Source organism: Limanda limanda, chromosome 2, assembly GCF_963576545.1.
Source record: "Limanda limanda chromosome 2, fLimLim1.1, whole genome shotgun sequence".
Classification (NCBI taxonomy): domain Eukaryota; kingdom Metazoa; phylum Chordata; class Actinopteri; order Pleuronectiformes; family Pleuronectidae; genus Limanda; species Limanda limanda.
The window spans coordinates 13897211-13919542 of NC_083637.1; the positions used below are offsets into that span (position 1 = coordinate 13897211).

The 22332-nt window shown below is 40.9% G+C and overlaps 2 protein-coding genes across 6 annotated transcripts in view; one reads left to right on the forward strand and one right to left on the reverse strand.

Moving 5' to 3' along the window:
- Positions 1–22332, reverse strand: part of ctnna2 (catenin (cadherin-associated protein), alpha 2) — a 260226-nt gene that overhangs the window by 87282 nt on the left and 150612 nt on the right. The gene's annotated exons all lie outside the window — the stretch shown is intronic.
- lrrtm1 (leucine rich repeat transmembrane neuronal 1) lies at positions 18943–20520 on the forward strand. Its single transcript, XM_061094824.1, has one exon. It carries the CDS (start codon positions 18943–18945, stop codon positions 20518–20520), a length of 1578 nt encoding a protein of 525 aa, XP_060950807.1.

Below are 22332 nucleotides of genomic sequence, written 5' to 3' on the forward strand. Positions count from 1 at the left end.
ATTAGTTGAATCATTAATGGCAGTGTCACTGGAATGTACTAACTCAGTGATTGGTAGAAACACACACATACACAGACAGACACACAAACACAGACACAGACACACACACACACGCACACACACACACACACACACACACACACACACACACACACACACACACACACACACACACACACACACACACAAACACAAACACAAACACAAACACAAACACAGACACACGTCTTGTGGCTACTGGGAATATGAATGAGTATCCAGATCTCCTGTGTGGCGCCTCAGGAAAACCAGTTTACCCCCAACACCCAAAGTGCTGCTTATACCAGAGCTCCATGTCTTCCCTCCTCTCACATGGTTGCTCATGGTATCTATAACAGTGCTGTTTGAGCCTGGCAGTCTCCTGTCAGTTAGAGTTAATGCAGCTGAGAACGGCAGTGCCTGAGGAGGAGCCGGAGTGCCTTCTGGCACAAGCTCTCTTATGTTTAATGGCTGATGCCGTTTGCTTACTCCTCTCATTACACTGGCTCATGTTTAGACTGTGGGCCTGTCACTGGCTATTAGCATCTGTGGTCAAGGAAGCTGCGGATGAGAGGAAGCATCTGGCTTATCATCAAGCACATTGTAAGTATGAAATGAACAGTTTGTTGAAGATGGGCTAAGAACAGAGTAAACACACTGTGTGCATGGGTGCATGGGTAATTGGTAGACTGATACAACACTAAAATAAAATCTTCTCTAAGAATAAACTGATACTATAATGCAGTGCAACATTTTAGCAAAGATACTAGAGCTGGTAGGGTCGATTATTTACCTGCATTGACTATTTAAGAAAACATTTTGTAGGTATTTTTATCTTCATTTGAGATGACAGTGATAAATTACACAAGACAAGGACGCCTCTCAGTTCAGCAAGTCTTGACAGAACATTCTGATCAGACTTTGGCTGGGAGTTAGAGCAAATCTTAAATATGTATCAGGGCATATAGGAAACCATACGAGCAGAGGGAGGAGGCACACAACTAAAAAATGCAGTGGAGACAAAGGCAATGACAAAAACAAAATAATATACACTGGGCAAAGCTAACGCAGAGGACATCAGGTCGCATGTCTTTCTTTTCAATGTGCATATTTGATTGTCTGAGAAAATAAAAGCATGTGTCACAGTTCAGGTAGGAGGGACACAAGAGCATGACTCAGGAGGTAGAAGTAAGGAAATATTTTCTTAACAAACCCCCCCAAAGAAAACAAAACAAAAGAAAGAAAGAAAAAAGTTCTGAAACAGAATCAGGATCAAAACAGGCAGGCAGAGAGCAGAGCGCGGTAAAGCAAAGGCATATGGCACAAAGACAACCCGGCAGTAAACAAATGGAAATTGACCCATATACAACAAGGGAGGCACTGAGGGAACATGTGAGTAGGGTGAAAAGGAAGCCAGGTGAGGCATGACATCACAATTAGAACAACTGGACTGTATGAACCCAGGACCAGGACCATGGAAGCATGTTTAATAAAGCATATCATTATAGTCACTGCAGAGGTGACAAGTGAAAATGTTACGCCTTTTGAAGAGCATATTTTCAAACTCTCACTGTCAAACCGAGGGTTCGGAGACAATGATGTTACAGCTCACTTTGTACATGCCTGCTGTTGTTTGTATAATGAGCATGCGTGAGAACAGCACTAACAATGGCAGCTACATAAAGGATTCCCAACTTTTGGTTAGCATTGCCAGGTCTAATTACATGTTTGCAGCTAAATGTAGAACTACTGCACAATATCACCGGCATCCGGAGGTGTCTGCTTCACCCAATATTACGCAGACCGCGGTGTTCTTTACTTTATCGCCACCCACTGGCCCAGAAGCCTGCTTTTATGTTTTTTTACATAAACCAAAAATGTGAAAACTTTGTAACCAGTACCATGATCCATGTTCTTGAAGATTCAGACCTTACTTTACACATACAGGGAGGTTACAGGCACAATAAAGACTTTATTATCCATCTGCCTTAGTCACAGGTACTGTGACATTAGGAGGCTGTAAACTATCAACCTCCATATTTCTGTTTTTAATGTAGGATGAAGGTATCCCAAAACAGCCTGAAAAATAAAGGTACGTCAGCAGCAACATGAGCACGGAGACAAACTAGAGAGGGACTGTAGCTCTGGGAAAAAAGAGGAACGTAAGAGGGCTTAGAAGTCAACACGATTCTCAAAGCGTCCATGCAAGCAACGCCTGACGTGTGAAGATAACTCTTCTATGGCATTTCTAAAAAAGTGTCCTGTTTGAGCAGTTCACCTTTTCATACTGGACGAGTTAAAATGGTTTGTAAATGATTGCCCAGACTGTCCAACGTGAACTGGCTCAAAGGTTCATGAGTGTTGAAACTCGGGCGTATAGTCTGATTGATGCACAGCTCCTTTCCTAGTGTTGTGCTGATGAAAAATGGCTCTTTTCTAAGCTACAGGCGATGGCGCGTCATGCAGCGATGCAGGGGGTTAAGAATAGAAGCATGAGGAGGATGGTGAAGGGTTAAATATTAAGAGTGTTGGGCTGCAGGTGAAGGTTTTAGGTGAATAGTTTCAGGAGAATAAGGAAAGAGTGAGGGGAAATGTCTGGTTATCAGACAGACAGAGAGAGAGAGAGAGAGAGAGAGCAGGGGATAAAAAAGTCTAGCCCTGCAGCAGCAGCAGTACGGGGAGCTCGAGCAATGCTGCCTGCAGCCTGCCTGAACTGAATAGCAAGTAGTTTGCGAGGGACTAGAGGAAGGGCAGCGGAATATAGAAGAGAAGCGAGGGAGGGGGAGGCTGAGAATAGGTTAGTAAGGGTGAGAAAATAAGAGAGTGGTGTGATATCTGTGAGAGCAGAACTGTGGTAAAGAGAAAAAATGCGAGTCAATGGGGTGAGAAGAAGGTTTGAGTATCATTGATGTACTTTTGTTTTACTGCAGAACGTGGGGGGGAGAGAAAAACTATTTATCACTCACGCACACACACGCCCAAACACTCACACACTCACACGCCTCCCTTAACATGTATTACACAAACATGACTTGCCGTTGGGTGCCGCTACAGATTGGATACAAAACACCCGTAACATAGGCTGAGGTCAATCTTGTTTAAGAACCTTGTTCGTAATACCAGGAAAGATAATCCTATTTCATCATCGTTTTCTCTGTCTGCATTCTATCATCCTCCACCCCCCCACCCCCCATAACGGATCAGACCAAACGCCGACATATCAGGAATTAGAGGATTTTGGCGCAGTAGAGAATGGACACACACGTTAGAGGGTTGAACTCCCAAGTAAATGTTTTGAATTGAATGAAAATCAATTCCAGGCTCCTTCAGCTCCAAACATGTATATCCTCACTGTGCTGCATCCATATCCAGCATGTTTCAGATAGTAGCATTTAATAAGGATCATTGATTATTGCTGACACGTCAGTAACAAGTGTAGCTGTGTCTCAACAAGTACCTCTGCAGTAAAGGAAGGGTCAAATGTGGGCTGTTCCAGGAAAACCTTTTTTGATTAATGATCTACATTCATTACATTGAAAGAAATTATTTAAGGAAAATTGTGAAAGACAAAAACTTGTGTATTATTAGTTTGTTTGGGCACTGTCGCATTTGCCTCAGACGTCCCTGCTTAGCTTATGTTCTCTTTCCACTCAACTGTTCACAAAAGCTAAAATAAGCCTGTATGTTTGTGACCACTTGACTCTAGCGTGTGGAGCGCAGGGTTTGTGGAGCAAAGGGTCACAAGTCCGCGAGGTTGCCCCAGAAACACAAACTGACAGACGGATCCCATCTTTCACACACTTGCCTCCCATTAATGGAACGTAATGTTGACTTGTAGGAGTAGTCGGCGAACAGGTGCACAAAAAAAGCATATTCACATTATTCATAGCATGTGACCCGCGCAAAACCTCTTCACAGCTGCCAGCCTTTTGCTATCAGTGTGAATGTTGCGGTTGTCAGAGATACCAAGGCGCACAGAGAATGATATGGGTGTTTTTGTAAACCAGGATAATAATGACTCAGGCTGAACTTGTGGGTGGGTTGCTGTGTGTAGGTGGTACTAATCAGGGATTAGGACGGTTTGGGAAAAGGGAGAAAAAAAGAAGGGCCTCAAGTCTGACGTCGGAAAATGGAGCCACGAGCTGATCAAATGGAAACATGCTAATGATAGCACGATAACACTAGCATACCACCTGCCTATTGTGGCTGAGGCCACCGTAGAGACAGCCGCCGTGGACACAAACAGTGCTGATACACTACACAGAGCCCGACAACAGTGTGTTCGCTTGCTGTAATGATCCATGGTGCGACAACTTCAAAGACTGCTGGAGCCGGCTGAACTTGTAAAATGATTATGTTCCCCCGTGCTTTCATGTCAGCTTTGTCAGTCCAGCCACGAAACACCGCAAGCTCCTAACAGAGTCGTTCCTGCTATTAACTGGGAAACATAAAACCACGGAATATCTGGACATAATGTAAACGCACGGCGTGAGCACGGATCAGGGGATGGGACTTAGTGTCACGGTGGGTGTTTTGGATTGATGTCTTTTCAAAGGACGTCTATTCTCTTCCTTCCGCGGACTTATACGAAATGTATTCCTGTAGTGGTCACAGCTGTTCGTGTCCCCACGGCATTTTCAGGAAATAAAAATGACATCACCCTTGAAAAATATTGGACGTCATTTATCAAGGCGTCTTCGAAACGGAACATATTTAAACACTAGGAGAGACAGATGAACCTCTCTACGTCTGATTTATTAAACTGTTGCACGACACCTAAATAAGCACTGATTTGATCACGGACTGATAAATTGATTCGACTGTGGAAACAAGGACACACAGCAACGGCCCTTTATTAACATATGACCAACCAAAATGTGTGTGTGGGCGGCAACTCTTGGCCGATAAATAGCCCGGTGCACAATTATTTCCATTTGCCACATGACAAAGATAACATGGCAAGAGCTCTTCCATAAATGCAGAAAATGATCATAAAAAACTGCATAAATGATGCCAACGTTGAGCAAACATAATTTCTGCACCATAAAGATGCTTCAAGTGCTTCTGTAGAGCGACCATGCATCTGCATATGTTTTCAATACAGAATTAAAGGTGATAAAACTGTAAAGTGCTATGTTCAATGTCCTCTATGTGCTTTACCTTTGTGAAGCTTGTAATCTAATTTTCTTGTTGAATCCATATGTTTTTTTAAGTGGTTATTGGAGATGTTGCTTTGAAGTGAAATAGATAGTATTATATAGAGAGTGTATACTGTATACATCGGTACCACAGACCATGAGATTGATGATGCATCGCCAACTCCTCAGACTATAAATAGATGAAGCCCTATTATACCAGATCCGAGTGCTGACATCTTGTTCCGATGAGGTCACCAGTCTATACAGTATGTGATGGTGGAGCTTTTGAAGAAATAGTACTTTCTTGATTCTTGTTGTTCTGGGTTTGTACCCTCGGGGTTGAATGCACTTATTGTAAGTCGCTTTGGATAAAAGCATCAGCTCAATTAAATGTAATGTAATGTAATGTAATGGAGCTGTGCTATAACGGTTCTGTCGATACATGCGCTCGACCAATCAGGAGTCAGCTGCAGCAGTAAATCATGATGTTTAACCCCATTTATATACAATCAAAAAAACAATTAAAATCAAACGTAGCAGAAAACATTAACACTTGAACCTAAATCAGCGTGATAGTACAACTGCATTGCTTGAGCCACGTCCCATCCACTAACATTGTTAGCGGGGACGATAAAGACACTGTGGTTTCACTTCCAGGGAGCAGTCCTGTCTTCCCTCTGTATATACAGTCTATGACCAGTTCAAATTAATTTGAAAATATCTTCAATATTCTCAAAGCAAACACAGGGACTATGACATTGAACTGATAACTACTCAGTGACAAATAAATAAAAAAAACATTTTTGCCTAAATTTGTATAGTTAGCGTAAATGTTTTTTTTTCTATATATCAAAACAGACAAAGGAGGATAAAAATGAATGGATAGAACTTCTCAGATGGACATGAAGTCTATTTTTTAATAAAATCTTTCATGAAAATTCAGTGTTTGGAAAACCTTGGCCATTTTAATACCACTGTGAGCTCTGCCTGGCAATAACAGTTAGACAGCAGCATAACAGCAACTTGAATGCATCACAAGGACATTGAAGTGTGCCCCTGGGCTAGTCAGCTTTATTTCCAATGCTATGACAGGGTCAGGTCTCTGCAGTAGGTTACCATCTTAATTATGCATCGTCCATTTGGTGCAGGTCTCCGGTGCAGGTAGGCAGCCGCACCAGACAGTGGCTCATAGAAGGATGACCTAATGAATAACGTTGATATTTAAACTCTGCTCTGAGCAACTTTGAAACCGAGCAAAACCAGGAGTTAATGTAGCCGTACTTCATCAAAGACCGGAAATAATAAGTCATGCTAGCAGCCTCCAAGGAATGATGTCATCGTTACACAACACAAGAGCAGGCCAAGTTGAGGGCTAACTGAGTAGCATTGTGATGGCGTGGACATAGACAAGGCATCGACAAAGACACTAAACAAAAACAATAAAAATCCAATTACGTTCAGTATTTCTGTATTTTATTAAGGCCATGAGGAAAAATATTAACTGTAGGGTTCAAATAATTCAAATGATTTGAAGGTTTTTTATCCACATGTCATTTTAAGCAAGTACTCTCTGCTAACAGCGGCGGAGTTTACCCATTTGTCAACAAGTTCACGGCTTGGTAGACAATGGGAAATGTTGATTGGTCTCTAGGTTGCGAGGTTTGAAATTACCGGGGTGACTAGGGTTACATCATGCAAATAACAAATACATGTTTTAAGTAGGGACACACATAAACTGTATACACACACACACACACACACAAGCAAAAAGGCTGCGGAGATGAAGTGAGGCTGAGATTTGTTTTTGTCTTGTCAGAGGATTTAGTTGTCATTGTCTGCTGCCGGAGACGACGCGCTGCATTTTAATAAAGGGTGCGGTTTTGAATCCAGGGGCCTTATGATGGGGTAAAAATTGCATGTTTAACTGCCTTTACTATGGGAAGTGTCCTCATGTAATAGCACAACATTTAGTCTGAAACAACCTTTGGAATCGATCTGTACATTTGTGATGTTAGCTGAAGTCTTGTGGATGTAGATACATAGTAAAGATTCCTGGGGATCAGGGCTTAGTGTTGCCTCGGAGCAAATAGGTTCAGCGTGGAGTCTGCGTGTTCTCCCTGGTATTCTCTGGGAAGTCTGACTTCCTCCTACAGAAAGACGTAGGGGGGGACGAAAATCCAAATCTAAAAAAAATCCATGAATAGTTTTAAATCAAACAGAATATTTTTGGTAGCAAAGAAAAATGTAATTGAATCACTGTGGGGGAAAAAAACGTCCCTCCATATGTTTAAACGTTTTCCCTGCAGGGCAGAAATTACTATTGACAGAACTAATGTTACATTGAAAATAACCGATGTAAACACGCTGCCTGACTGAGTATTGATCAATAGATGAATAGATAGATTAATGTGTCACTGTTATTATGTTGGTTGATAACGGTCGTTGTGGATATTGTTTGTCACTGTAATAACACTGGTTGGCTGCTGATGATGTAGCGACTGGTGTCCCGATTCCTAGGGGAAGATTTTCTCTCCTGGCTCTACCAACGCAGCCTCAAGGGAGAGGAGTTGGGACAGGGCCTTAATTTTTCGTAGGTGTGAAAGGTTGTTTGTCTTTGTACGTCGGCCCAGTGACAGCCTGGTGACCTATCCGGGGTGTACCTTGCTCTCTCAATGTCAACTGAGATTGGCTCCAGCTCCCCCCGCTGTGACCCTCGAAGGATAGATGGTACGGCTAAAGGATGGATGGATGATTTTAATAAGCATTCATAGTATTTCTTTTGTATTCTTATAGTTAACTGAATGTAAGGAGCAAGCAAGGTTAAGTCTAGGATGAAAAAACTGCCCAATTTTTTTTTTAATCATTGCTTATGTGTTTGAAATTGAAGACATAAGTTTATTGTTAATGCCAAAGCTTATAAAGATCAGCTGCTATTACACAATACAAAAATCTGAGAAACGGTAAAATCTAGCTGGAAGTTGGGTATTAGATCAGGCAGATACATTATTCAATCAGTAAAAAAAGAATATATATTTGATGTATCTGATGCATCTACACAGATTCAGAACTAGTTTGTTCTCGATATATAGCAGATATTCAAAGATCAATCAGACATGGCGACACTGAGAATCGAGTAGAATCTCGTTTTTTTCAAGCAGGTGGCAGATTCATAACTTGAATCAATATATTCTTCCTTCAAATTAAAAAACTGAAATGCCATTCTCGCCAGTACAAGTGCAAGACAGTTGACCGGAGGACTGAAAATGCACCACCTCCACAATGAAAAAAGAAAATTGTTGGACCTACAACTACATCAATGGATAAACCAAATTAATTTGCGTGATCTTCGATGTCAGATTGTCGACTGAATAGAGGATACAACTATTAAAACACTGTCATCCACATCATTTATAAGTTTGAGCACAGATAGTGCAGACAGGCCACTGCTCAAATCCATCTGCTCCTGCTGTGTGTATTTTAATATCAGTCTGATATCTGACGACTGCAAACTAGTTCACTTCAGCTTTCAAGCAAGTATGGAGACAGAGTAATGAAGTAGAATCTGCATGCTGCTCTGTTCGCTGTCTTCAATTTACCTCCTCACACAAACACAATCTGAAAGCAAATGTATTTCCTGTTGTCGTTGATGAAGTGACCGCAGCGCTCGGTACAACACAGCAAGAGCGAGCTGACCACCTGCAGTGAAAACATGTGCCATAAACCGTGGCACAGTTACATTATCATAGTCAATTACACGTCATGACTCAAGTCTGCAACGTGATTTTTGCCTGAAAAAAGTAAGAAAGATTTAAATGTATCAATCTCATTCGAGGGTGATTACCTCACAGCCAGGTTCTCCAGGTTTTCAGGGAATTGAAGACAATAGGTGTGAATGTGAGTGTAAATTATATGTTGTCTCTGTATGTCCTGGCAAACTGTCATTTGCTAATCCCAATGTCAGCTGGGATTAGCTCCAGCCCCCGCGACCTTTAAAGCATACACGATATAGATATTGGATGGATGGATGGAATTTGATTTGACAAAGCCTTGATGCAGCCTCTTAAAATGTGACATTTGAATAATGCCTTGTGAAGGACAAATATACATTTTGTGGAAAAAAGTGTTACGTACTTGTAAATGCAATTGTTAGTGTCTACTTTGAGTTGCTGTGAAAAAATCCATCGTCGTCATCCATCTGCTGCATGATAATTACATTGCTAACATCCGGTTTGTTCCGTTTTAAGGTCAAAGTAACTCGAGGATTTGTCTTTCATTATTTTTTCTGTCAGTTTGCCCCGGTTCATACTAGGTGCACGTTTTTATTCACAAATCTAGAGTGACGTGTTCCCAAAAGAACCCCACTGGTGTAATGTATTCCATATGTAAACAAACACCACCTGCTACACAAAAACAATCACGCAGACACCTCCAGAAATACAGATTCCAACTTCCCAGCATCTGCCTGCTATGTATGTATAGATATGTATGTATGTATGTATTTACACCAAAAGGTGCAACATGACCTTCACTCCAGGATATCTTTGTTGTTATTGTATACTGTGATGAGTAAATGAGCAGCTCAAAAGACATCTGCTTTTGCACTGAAAGCCACGACAGCTCAGTGGCTGTAATTAAAATGTCCTGGCCTTGTTTCATCACACACCAACAGACAGCCATGCAGGGTGTTAGGGACGAGCTCAAGACTTCATGGGAATTAATAACGTGCAACTTTAACAATTGCCTTAAGTTATAAAACAATGTTGTGGGGATTCCCTCTGTGAGAACTAACAACATCCCTCCTATGTATGGACTTCCAGGTGAGACAGATAATGGTGAATGACTAAGTACGTGTTGTTCTCTTACATGAAGAGAAAGACAATGAAAAAGTAACACACAAGCCATCTCCATCTGTAATAGAGAATAACACTGGTCGTAAATGATGATCTAAAGCTTGACAACGTCTGCTGTGTTACTGCAGAGTGTGATTCCTCTACTTCTACCGCGTGTATGACACATTCATGTGAGACACAATTACGTTAGATGCTCCCTGGACTGAAAACGGCCCACAGGCCAGAATTAGCGTAAGATGGAGACTTATGAATGAAGGCTCTATACTGGAGATTCAGTACAGAACAAGCCTATGGATAGTATCTGTAAAGCCACACAAATACTTATATAGATAAATGCATCACATGAAAAGAGATAAAATGACTCAAAAATCTGAAATCTCATGTCTTAATTATTGCAACACAAGATAGAAAATAAAATCCGGTTAACAATAATACAATACCACTTCTGATAGTGTGATAAGAACGATCTAAAATGACAGACACCAACTTTGAGAAAAATTCATTGAATGCAAATGTTTGACATTTTGGTTTTGCCCATGTCCCATTCACTGACACCGAGGAGGAAAGCATGATTTATATTGCAGCCAGCCAGCAGGGAGTCATCCAGACACTTCCCTCATGGGAAGCCATCATGTCATCCATCTTTATACAGTGTGTGCTTGAATCTAAGACCTTTAACTTCAGATTCAATACAGGGAGTTAATATATAAAATAATACATATAAAGTAATTTGACGCTTTAGCATGGCAGCATATTCACGATAAAAAATTTGCAACCGTCAGCACCAGATTATACATGACAAAAATGTAATTGCCACAGTGCTAAAGTGCTAAAGAACCCCTGTTTTCTTATCCCATTGCTTACAATTTTGCCTCTTACAAAGCAAAGCAATAAACAATTTTGTTGTATTAACAATCCCTTAGGAGACTAGACCAGTTACAAATATATCCCCATAATCACTTACGTCTCTGTGCAACACAACTCCACAGTCTGTAAAAACCATTAAACACAAATGAAAGAGCCATACGTTGGCATCAGGTACAGTTGATTCTGAAACAACTCTGACTGCATTTTGTTTTTCTTAGAGTAGATCCTTGTTGGGCTCGAGGCAAACGGTTCTGTTTACATTGCTTTGCTCATTTGATAAGCCGCGAGGAATATCACCCTCCACCTCAGGCTTTAGAGGAAATATGTCTGTGGATGTTTATCAAAGGTGTTCATGTGCAAGAAAATGAGAGAAGGCATTCTGCAGTTTATACACAATATTTATAGAGAGACCTCATTTATAAACATTGTGTGCAGACTTTCCATGCAAGTAGAAAGTTAGCTGGTGACCCTTGCATACTTATTCTTTGCTGATTCCTGGTAATAAAAACAAAGAAAATCCCAATCTGGAAATATCTGTTGCTATTGCAAAGATGCCTCTCACTTTTTACATACAACTTCACTATTTAACACAATGTAAGAAAATTTGTATATAAATTATACAGAAATGTTGGTTTGTCATGATAAGGAGAGCAGGCGTTTGTGTAGCCATGGGTAGGCTCTGTTTAGTCCCAGTAGGTCCTGACAGTGGGACAGCAAACCGTCATGTACAAAACCAGAACTCTTCAACTGAATCAGCGAAATGGATTTTAGACAACATGAGTTTTAACATGTGCATCTGCGTCCATGTTGGAACAGGACGATATAATACATAATGCGTGGCTGGTGCACTGGGGCAACACACAGGATCTGACAGTTTATTGTACAGGACATTTTCAAGTCAAGCAGATAATTTACAAATGAACAATAGATTGTGGAAATAGTATCATATGATTGTTCAATGTTTAATGCGATCTAATTTTAATTTCTAACATTTACTGCATCTTTGAATTCACTCCAAAGTCCAAATTTCAAAAGACTTAGTTCACCCCCAGTAGTTTCTGTAATGAATTTCAGTGTAGTCATGTTTTTTTTGGACATTTTGAAACTAATTACTGTCAAGGTGAAGCATCCATGAAGAAGAACACCACCACCTGTGAAACTCAATGAGCGGTAAGGTGTTAACAGTTAGTGTTAACAGTATTAATACTCTCTCGGATTTGGAGTGATAACTTACATCAAAAGTGAAAAATACTTTTTCACAAAATGCTGACACAAGCTCCTAAATTTAGCAAACTCAACCTTTGAGTAACATAATTCAACTGATTTCAATTCAAGGTTAAAAATTTACAATTTAAGGTGTGAAATTGTGAAGCACAATGACCTCTCCTGTGTGACAAGGTGTACCTGTCCCTTACACTACAGGCTCTACTGCGACTTTACATTGATCTTTAGGTATTCTAAACTTAACTTTCATCGGGTACTCTGCGGACAAGGCACAAGTCATTTTCAGTCTACACTTACAAGGGTTTCAGCCTTTTGCATCAGAGACTCCTCAGTTCGCTGCATTCTAGCCTGCACCATCCCAACATGAGAGCGGTTAGTGGACACATGAAGGATAAGGAGGCTTGTTTGGAGCTGAATGAGGCAATAGGCAAGAGGAGTAAGGGTTATCAAAAGTGAGGCCACGCTGCTCGAGAGAGCTGGGGTTTTGAAAATGGGCTTGGTGACTCTCAGTGGGATTTCTGTGTCATCTGACAGCACAACACAGTTCCTCTGGCAGACAGAGCCTAGTTCCAGGCACCGTTTGATGTGGTCTCTGAAGCCAGAAACATTCTAGAGCCAGAACACAGCTGGATAAAGAAACACACTAAGTAAAAAATGGTGAAACATGCAATTGAATTAAACACAAAAAACCCACACACAACATCCTGCCAATACGTGGGTGAGGAACTGGATGTGGCAGGTAGCTGTAAATATCTACCACCCGTGGTGCCGGATGAGCAATTCGGATTTTGTTGCTCTGTTAAAGCATGTCCAGCACTGAGAGTGTGACTGTTCTATGTTGTGACACTGCAAAAATCTGTCTGTCTAGTCTCCTCTCAAAATCCAACACCTCCAGTCGGACACACAGTACCAGGAATTTAGACCCATATTCATTTTCTTTCACACATACAAATACACACCTTCTATCCATCTGTATCCATCCATCCATCCATATTCTCTCTCCTGTTAAATATCATTATCAGTGATGAAAACTCAGTCTATGCAATTTTGTCCCAATAGGTGATTTACCTCCTATTTTCCAATATGTGGCACAGTTAGACATTTTGCCTGTATTTTTGTATACTTGACATTTCCGGCTGTTATTCTGTCTCCCGTGGAGTATTTGACTCGCCTCACTCATGTGTCTGTGTACAGTAGATATTTACTGATCTTGTATGTGTGCTGCTTGTTGATAATAATAATAACAATATTTCTCTGTCCGTCACTCCATCAGGTTCTGGCATCACCGACTTCACTTCTTATTATTATTACTATTATTATTATTATTATTATCAGCATCTGTGATTACAGGCCCATTATTGAAATAATTTGCTGAACCAGAGCACGTCTGACTGTGCGAGCCCGACAAAACAAGGCAGATGATAACTAATTGGCCTGCTGCAGAGATAATGTTGATGGGCAGCTGGAAAAGGATGGTGACGGGGGTCAGTCGAGACACTTGCTCCATAGTGCGGCTGTCAGTGGTGTGGTTAGCAAAAGGCGTAGGATTGAAAACAACCCCCGGTGGACGGAGGTTTCCTTTAGTTTTGAAGGGTCACAAGCGGACGGAGAGTTAACATCAGGCTTATTCATTTCACTTGTGGTAGTTTCGATAACGTAATCATGTTATATAACACTCAACTGAGGATGAACTGCAAATCTGAAGAAATCTACTCAAAGATAAATTGAGATTGCCGTGGACATCGCAAATTATTACCATCATAGACTTATCTCATCTTGAAAATCTTAATTGTGAAGAGAGTAACCCAGTCAAGGTTGGTTTTAGTTTGAGTTTCCTTCAGAATAAACCCCAAAAATCCACATCTCTCTCCATCGTCCTTTTGCTCACACTAACTGCTGCTGGGTTAAACAAAACAGGAAAGACGATACCATCATAATGATCATTGGAGCATGTGACTGGAGGGAATCAGCTTTCACTGTGGGAAACAACTACTTGAAGCATGTTTTTGTGTGATGCAGAGTTTGCTTCAGTAAACAGAAGGAAAAAAAACATGTCATTCTAACGATTTTCTCATGTTTGACGCTTTTAAAAATATAGAATTCATAAATATAGATGAGGATCTCAAGAGATTTATTATCAAACAATATATAAAGAAAGAAATCTGCTTGAAACAGACAAAAAGGTTCAAAGAGAGTATGTTGCATTGATGGAAAAGGGGAAAAATGTCTGCCAATAAATCTGTGGATGGAAGCACGGTCTGAAACCACCTGCAGATTTCACAATTCACCGTAACCTCCACCTTTTTCTATTGTTTGACAAATTCAAGATGTGACATCAAATCGGATCAATTACAGGGACATAAAATAAAGCTTTAGGAGTTCAGAGATCCAAATGAAGTCATCAATGTTTAGATACAAACTGCTATATTTAAGTTAGTCCAGACCAGCATTGTGTCAAATTCAAACGATTGACTGACCAGGAGTCATGGCTCATGGGTCAGTAACGTTTGGGACAAAATGTAAGATGAAGGATAAGTGGAGGTCAAAATTAGAGCCAGTGACAGATCATGTTCTTGGTATATGCATCCAACTAAAAATGGTAGTTTAAGTACTTAATTGTTCTTATCTATAACGCACTTCCAAATATTGTTTCATAAGGGAGGTGGTGAGTCACATTCATACATTAAACCAAGACTGAAAAAATATGGTTTCATCCAACGCGGGGGGAAAAAAGTATTTATAAAAATGAAGATCATATCAATATCGGTAAAATGAGGATTGATTGAGAAATGGTTCTGTTGTTCATGACAGTAATGTCACTAAAGGCACATCTTGTTCACACTCACACACACACGGCCATACACCTCACCTCATCCTGACTTTAGCTCCAAAGCAGGGAGCCAAAGCTCTTAAAGTCTTAAAACTGATGGTCTGGATACTCTCATCTCCTGTTCGCTGTGTCAAGTCATTATAGGGCACCAAGTCATTAGCTGATGGTGTAGTCATCCATTACAGCTAAGAGGGAATATAGCAAAGGCGAAGCAGAGATGATTCCAACTTCACAATGTCCAGATCATGTGAAGGGCAATTTCTCCTCCATCTTCTTTGCTGCTCAATGCATCATTGTCCCCTGTGAAATATTCACAGAGTTCTTCAAAATGAAATTTAAAAAATGAGAATATGATTTAATGAAGTACATTAACTGGATGATTTGACTTCTTTTAATTATTTGCATCCTGATCCATAATTCTTCCTTCGCCAGGTATACATTGATACATGTGACAACGACATAATGGCTGTGATGTCGATTTGCTACAAATTGTTTTTCCTAATCAATTAAAAAAAATTATATATATATCAAACAACATTGTTATGACTGAAGAAAATAAACACCAGCCAAATTGTAAAATACTTGGTTAAATAAGAGGCTGGCTTAAAAACATTAGTGGTAAACAAAAACTGCTTAAGTGTTGGTGCAGTCACCATCCAGTGGGAATTGTGGTACGTTTAGTTTGATGAGACGCAATTAAAACGGTCTTATTCACTACCTGGTTTCCTCTCACTCTCCTGACTTTAATATAGTATAATTTCAATGAGGAGATTAGATATAACATAGTGGATCAGTAGAGTAAAATCAAGTTTACGATCCTTGTTACAGTAATTGACTCTAAAGCAGAGCATACGACCAGACACAGTGATATGATTAGGAAACACAGCTCAAACCAGGCAAGCATTTATCGTAAAGTTTTATAGGACAGAACCAGTTCCAAAATAATCAAAATTATACATAATCACTCTTTTATATGACTTATAAACAAGATTAATCATTATTTTTATTTTTTGCACTAGTTATTTACCTTTATAGACAAGTTACTGCACCTGGATTATTAAAGGGGCTTCATTAAAGGTTCAGTGGGTAAAATCTAGTGTCATCTAGTGGTGAAGTTGCAAGTTGCAGCTGAGTACCCCTCACCTCACCCTCCCCTTCCAAACATGGAAGAGATCCAATGGTGGCCTTCAGTTGTCATAGAAACTCAAAGGTGTTTAGTTTGTCCAGTCTGGGCTACTGTAAGACACATTGCAGTCTCCGTAGAGAAGATCCACTCCCAATGTAAATATAGTATTTAAAGTATTTAAATATAAAGGACCCATTCTAAGGTAAAGAAAACAACAATTTGTACAATTCAGATGAAACACACGATTGAAAACATCCGTAAGATTATTTGATATAAAATTTCTGTCAATAGATCCCTTTCACCTAAATCTTCAACATACTGGACCTTTAAAACCTGTTTTTGTAAATTTCCTTTGATTAACTTTTCGTTTAATCTAAATTCCTTTTTAAGAAAAACAAGAACGCTTGACAAAAGAGGCAATAATCCCAAGGAGAAAGAAAACTGCAGATGGAAAGAAAGTTGGCTGGTATGAGGAATGGAAGACACTCTCACAGCTCAATATCTTTGAAAATCAATGGCAGAGCATTGACAAGGCTGTGACTAATTCCAGTGAAAAACAAGGCGAGAACAGACCTTCAGAAAGAAAATTTGCGTCATAGCTCTGTGCTGATATTACGTGGCGAGCACATCTGTATTCAGAATGGATGGCCTTGCTATAATTGACAATGGTACAGAATGGCTGGCCACAGGACAGTTTGATTAAATGAGGAATGTCATAATCCAGTCTTGACTCATTATACTCTAGCCTTTATGTTTAGGAAGACTAAACAATGAATATTAATGGACTCAGATTGAGTCATTACACGAGACATTATAAAGTATGATATATAGAAGTTTCAAAGAGCAATTATATAACATGCGGGATGAATAGATATAAATTGTGACATCACTTTTGGAATTGATTACTTTCATGTTTTATGTGACTATAGACAGCATTGATGTTGAGAGAGAAGATTTTAGTTGCAATATTTCCTTTTTGTCCTATTTGCAGCCTCTCTTGATTGTTAACATGAAAAGGTTTCTCTGCCTTACGGGTCAAACTAATAATGGACGCCCATTTTGTTGAATTGACGAATGTTATTTTGCAACTCTGAAATTAGAAAACTGCTCTCTCACAGCGACGTCAAAGGAAAGGAGGCAGACATAATATGGCCCAATTCATTACAGTCAGAGAAGGAAGGAGAGAAAGAGAGAAGGAAGAGAGAGAGAGAGAGAGAGAGAGAGAGAGAGAAAAAAAGAGAGAGAAAAAAAGAGAGAGAGAGAGAGAGAGAGAGAGAGAGAGAGAGAGAGAGAGAGAGAGAGAGAGAGAGAGAGAGAGAGAGAGAGAGAGAGAGAGAGAGATAGATAGATAGATAGATAGATAGATAGATAGATAGATAGATAGATAGATAGATAGATAGATAGATAGATAGATAGATAGATAGATAGATAGATAGATAGATAGATAGATAGATAGATAGATAGATAGATAGATAGATAGATAGATAGATAGATAGATAGATAGATAGATAGATAGATAGATAGGGTGGGTGGGTGGGTGGGGGGTTTCATTAAAGCTCCTGGTTTAAGCCCGGCCCATTCTGAATATGTAAATGTCTCTGGCACGGAGAAAAACACAGCAAGAGAAAAGTGAGGAGGGAAGAGGGGAGGGACCGAGGAAGAGGAGGGGAGCGGCATGAACAAGTGAGTGAGCGATCAAGGGAAAGAGAGCAAGAGAGTGAGGGAGAGAGAGCGAGAACTCTGAATTGTGAGTGGCTTACGACACTCAGTGAACAGAAGGCGCTTCTGCATGCGCTGTCAGTGTACTGGTCTGCTGCAAGGGATCGCGCGCTCCTTTGCTTCCCACATTTACCGCCCTGCCTGCCGACCAGCACCAGCCGTCAGCAGCCTCTTCCAGCTGGCTGAGGAATCAGCCGGAGAGCGAGGGATGGAAGGAGACCTGCAAGCTACAGGGGACGCGAGCGGCTTCTTAACCGGGATGAGCCACTGAGATGACACGGAATACTGTTACACAAGAAAACAGTTAACAGGCTTCACCTCTTTAATTCCTTTTTTTTTTCTCTCTCTCCCTGCATCTGTCACTGAAAGCATGATTACCCGCTTGACTGGATTTAAACCTCACAAATCAGTGATGCTACCAGAGATGGACGATAATACGTGCTGACAGATCTGCTGAAACTTAAGCAGCAAAGGGGGAGAAGAACAGAGCAAAACAGACATTTAAAAAGATTTTTCCTTGGTCTCTCTCTTTTTTTTTTTCTTCTCTGGTTGTCTCTTCTCCCCTCTGATCATTGCAGCAGAGGACTGCAGAGGAGCTAAAGAGACAGAGCTCATGCACACAGACAGGGGAACTTGCACTTCCTACCATCACGCTGAAAGCTACTTGAATTCCTTCTCTTTCTGGCTCTTTCACTTGAGGAGAACTAAGACATTGTAAGCCTGCCAAGGATCTGGTGTCCACTGAAAAGGGAGAAGGGAGGGGGGGAGAATTTGTACCACAGTGGGGTCTTTTTTAGATTCGCACATAATTAGTGTCGGGGCACAAAGCGAGAGGCTGAATGGAGATTGTCAGCTTTTGGATAGGGGTGAGTAGGAATCTTTTAAATAAGATCTGTCAGTGAGGACGTCTTTTTTTCCGACCCCCTTTCCTCTCCAGCTACCGCTTGATTTTTGACATAAGCACAGGGACTTGCTCTCGGTCCTTTGTATTTTTGACAAGGATTCCCTTGTTTGCCTAATTAGAAAAGATCAAATCACTGCCTACAACTTAAATACAAAAACTGGATTAATTAATCAATTTATTTAGATAAATATGATGTGAAGGTGGACAAAAAAACAATATCCAGAGTGGTTCAATGGACATTTTCTCAGTGACATCCCTGGATATTTATGCTAATGGATTTCCTTCTAATTGGACTGTACCTAAAGTGGCCGCTGAAGAAGCCCCCTGGGTTGATACTGTGTTCACTGGGCATTTTTCTGAGAATGGTTCCCTTGGTGGAGGGGGTCTGTCCAAGGCTGTGCCGCTGCGACAGCAAGCTGCTGTACTGCGAGGGGCTCAACCTCACAGACATTCCCCGCAATCTGAGCAGTGCCATGGGCCTGTCCATGAGAGAGAACAACCTGACCGAGCTGCGTGAAGGCCAACTGAATGGTTTGTCACAGCTCACCTGGCTCTACTTAGATCACAACAACATTGACATTGTGGAGGAGGCTGCATTTGACAGGCTTAGACGTGTGAAGGAGTTAGACCTGAGCAGCAACCGGATTGAGAGTCTGCCAAATGGCACCTTTAGGCCCCTCCCAAACCTACGTATTCTGGACCTCTCATACAACAGGCTGCAGGCTCTAGAGCCCGACCTGTTCCACGGCCTTAGAAAGCTCAGCAATTTGCATTTACGCTACAATGCTCTGAAATTTGTGCCAGTGCGGATTTTTCAAGACTGCCGGAGCATGCAGTTTCTGGACTTGGGATACAACCAACTACAGAGTCTGGCTCGAAACTCCTTCGCTGGCCTCTTCAAGTTAACAGAGTTGCATCTTGAGCACAATGACCTGGTTAAAGTCAACCTAGCCCACTTCCCTCGCCTCATCTCCTTACGTACTCTATACATGCACAACAATCATGCTACAATTGTTGTCAATACCCTGGACTGGACATGGCATTTTTTAGAGAAGATTGACCTGTCTGCTAATGAAATCGAGTACATTGAGCCACATGTGTTTGAGAGTGCACCCAACCTCAAGGTTCTAATGCTGGACTCCAATCGTTTGACCTCTGTGGACCAGCGGATCCTGGATTCATGGTCATCTCTGGACAGCATTACCCTGGCAGGGAATGACTGGGAGTGCACTCGCAACATGTGTGCCTTGGCCTCCTGGCTGAGTGCCTTCCGAGGCCAGCGTGACAATTCCCTGCTGTGTTCAAGCCCCGACACTGCACAGGGCGAGGATGTGTTGGATGCTGTCTATGCTTTTCAGCTATGTGAGGTTCCCCCAATGGAAGTAACTACAGCAGGCCTGTACACCTCTACAAGGGATCTGGTCCAGGGTGGCTCTGTGTTCCTAGGCCCATTTACTCAAAACCCTTATGAGGGTGAGGGCAGTGAAGTGGTCACCAGTTCTTTCACTGTCACAGTGGGCCATGATGACCTGGAGAGCACCATGCAGATTCATAAGGTGGTGACTGGCACCATGGCCCTCATCTTCTCCTTTCTCATCATAGTGCTCATGCTGTATGTAGCATGGAAATGCTTTCCTGCCGGAATAAGACAACTGAGGCAGTGCTTCAGCAGCCAGCGTCGCAAGCAGAAGCAAAAGCAAAGCATGCAGCAGATGGCTGCAATTTCCACTCCGGAGTATTATGTTGACTATAAACCCAACCACATTGAGGGAGCTCTGGTGATCATCAATGAATATGGCTCCTGCACTTGCCAACAGCAACCTTCTCGGGAATGTGAGGTGTGATCCTGCTTTGTGAGTGCGTCATTAACTATGATTTTCTGGATATACAGTAAATCCCTTTTTTGGATACACTGGGGAGAGGAATACTGCAGGACTGAAGGATTTAACTGATCTTTTGGACACTTTTTACACAGCATCTCACTGTGATGTGGAAGGAGCGTGCTTCATGCAGCTGACTATTTCAAGGTGGATTTACTGTTACTGCTATCCTCTCCTGATTTGAGGCCACAGGGCATAACGGGCACATAACTCTTGGACCTGTTGATGCTCTACAGAAAAGAGAGGAATACATCGTGGGAAATGAGGCTTTTTTTTCATGGATGGATAATTGAGCTTTAATGTGTCTTTCTACTTCAGGACATATGATTATTGTTTAAAAATAAACTGGGAACACATAAAAGAAGAAAAAAGAGAAAACAACCATTTGTATTATGGTAATATTTGACAAGCATCTAAAATATAAAAAAAACCTGTTTAAGTTGGATTAAAATGTAAAAAATATGTCTGTGTAAAATATGTTTAAAGAAGAAGTGCAAGTGTGGACAAAAAATGATACAAGATAATCTATTTCTTTTGTAAACTACAGAAAATGTTTAAATAAATGAATTGCTATTCACAGTAAACTCATTTGTATGTGAGAAGCCTGTCAGAGAGGATGAATGACAACAGACGCAGTATTCGCCCTCATGGACTGAAAATCCATGTCTCTGCAGTGTATCGAACCAAAAAAATAAAAATGAAATACAGAAAAAAAATGAGGGCCAGAGGGATATCTGCATCTCATCTCCAATGTAAAATCCATGGTCTGAATTTTAGATCTCCTCTCTGTTTTATCTCTCATATTTGTTGTTTTAACATTCACTGTGTTGGCTCGCTATCAGTGTAGTTTCTTTCCCCCCTTCCCATTGCCTGTGTGTGAATAGATTCAAATGATCTATTTCATCTTAATCACTAAGCATATTTTCATATTATTATATCACTATTTGTGTACCATCCAAGTAAAGAAAGCAGAGTGTCAAAGATCTAAAGCTCTGTCTCTCATTGTGTCTCCCCTCTTTGGCTTTCACAGAGGAGTGACGCCTCCTTTTACTGATTCAAGCACACTAAACTGAACGGTCATTTTAATGCTTATTGAAATCAAAACAGCTTCAAGCCAGCTTCAATGAGGTTATGCACTTAAAATACTATTCACTGTGTTTTCATGTGATCTACAGTGTTTGTCTATTTTGAGCTCTCTCTCTCTCTCTCTCTCTATCTCTCTCTCTCTCTTGATATATATATATTTATATATATCCTTTCTCTGGTGTTAATTTTGTAAATTAGTGCACTGACAGATGCTGTATTTCCTCTGACATGAGCAGTGTGTGTGGGGAGTAGGAGGAGGGTGTCGTGTGTGAGGAAGATGGAGAATCTCCACAGCTGCAGAAAGAGGGAACAGACTGCTCTCTAGTGTGCATATTCTTATACTGTGGCTGCATTCTTCCTGTTCTGCACCATATTCTAGCAACATCCACAGCAGGGGTGACATCAATATGATGAAATTGCAGCAGCTTTCCTGAAAACAACTCAGTGCATCAATTTGCAGCGTTTTTTGTGTTATTTTGCCATAAATTAAGATAATGTTTACAACTTGTAAGTCAGCAGGAATAAAAATGTTTCAAGAACTCATTGACAATCATTAAATAGTTTCAATACCACACCATACTTATCAGGAACCTTGCAAGTGCAGCTGGTGTTGTTTGAACAGAATGGGATGAAGGGTCAGAATAACAGGTAAGACGTGGTTGGTTCTTTCTACAAGGTATGAGCTGACTT

Excerpts from the sequence above, each read along its gene's own strand:
- lrrtm1 (XM_061094824.1), top strand. The coding sequence starts at position 18,943 with ATGCTAATGGATTTCCTTCTAATTGGACTGTACCTAAAGTGGCCGCTG.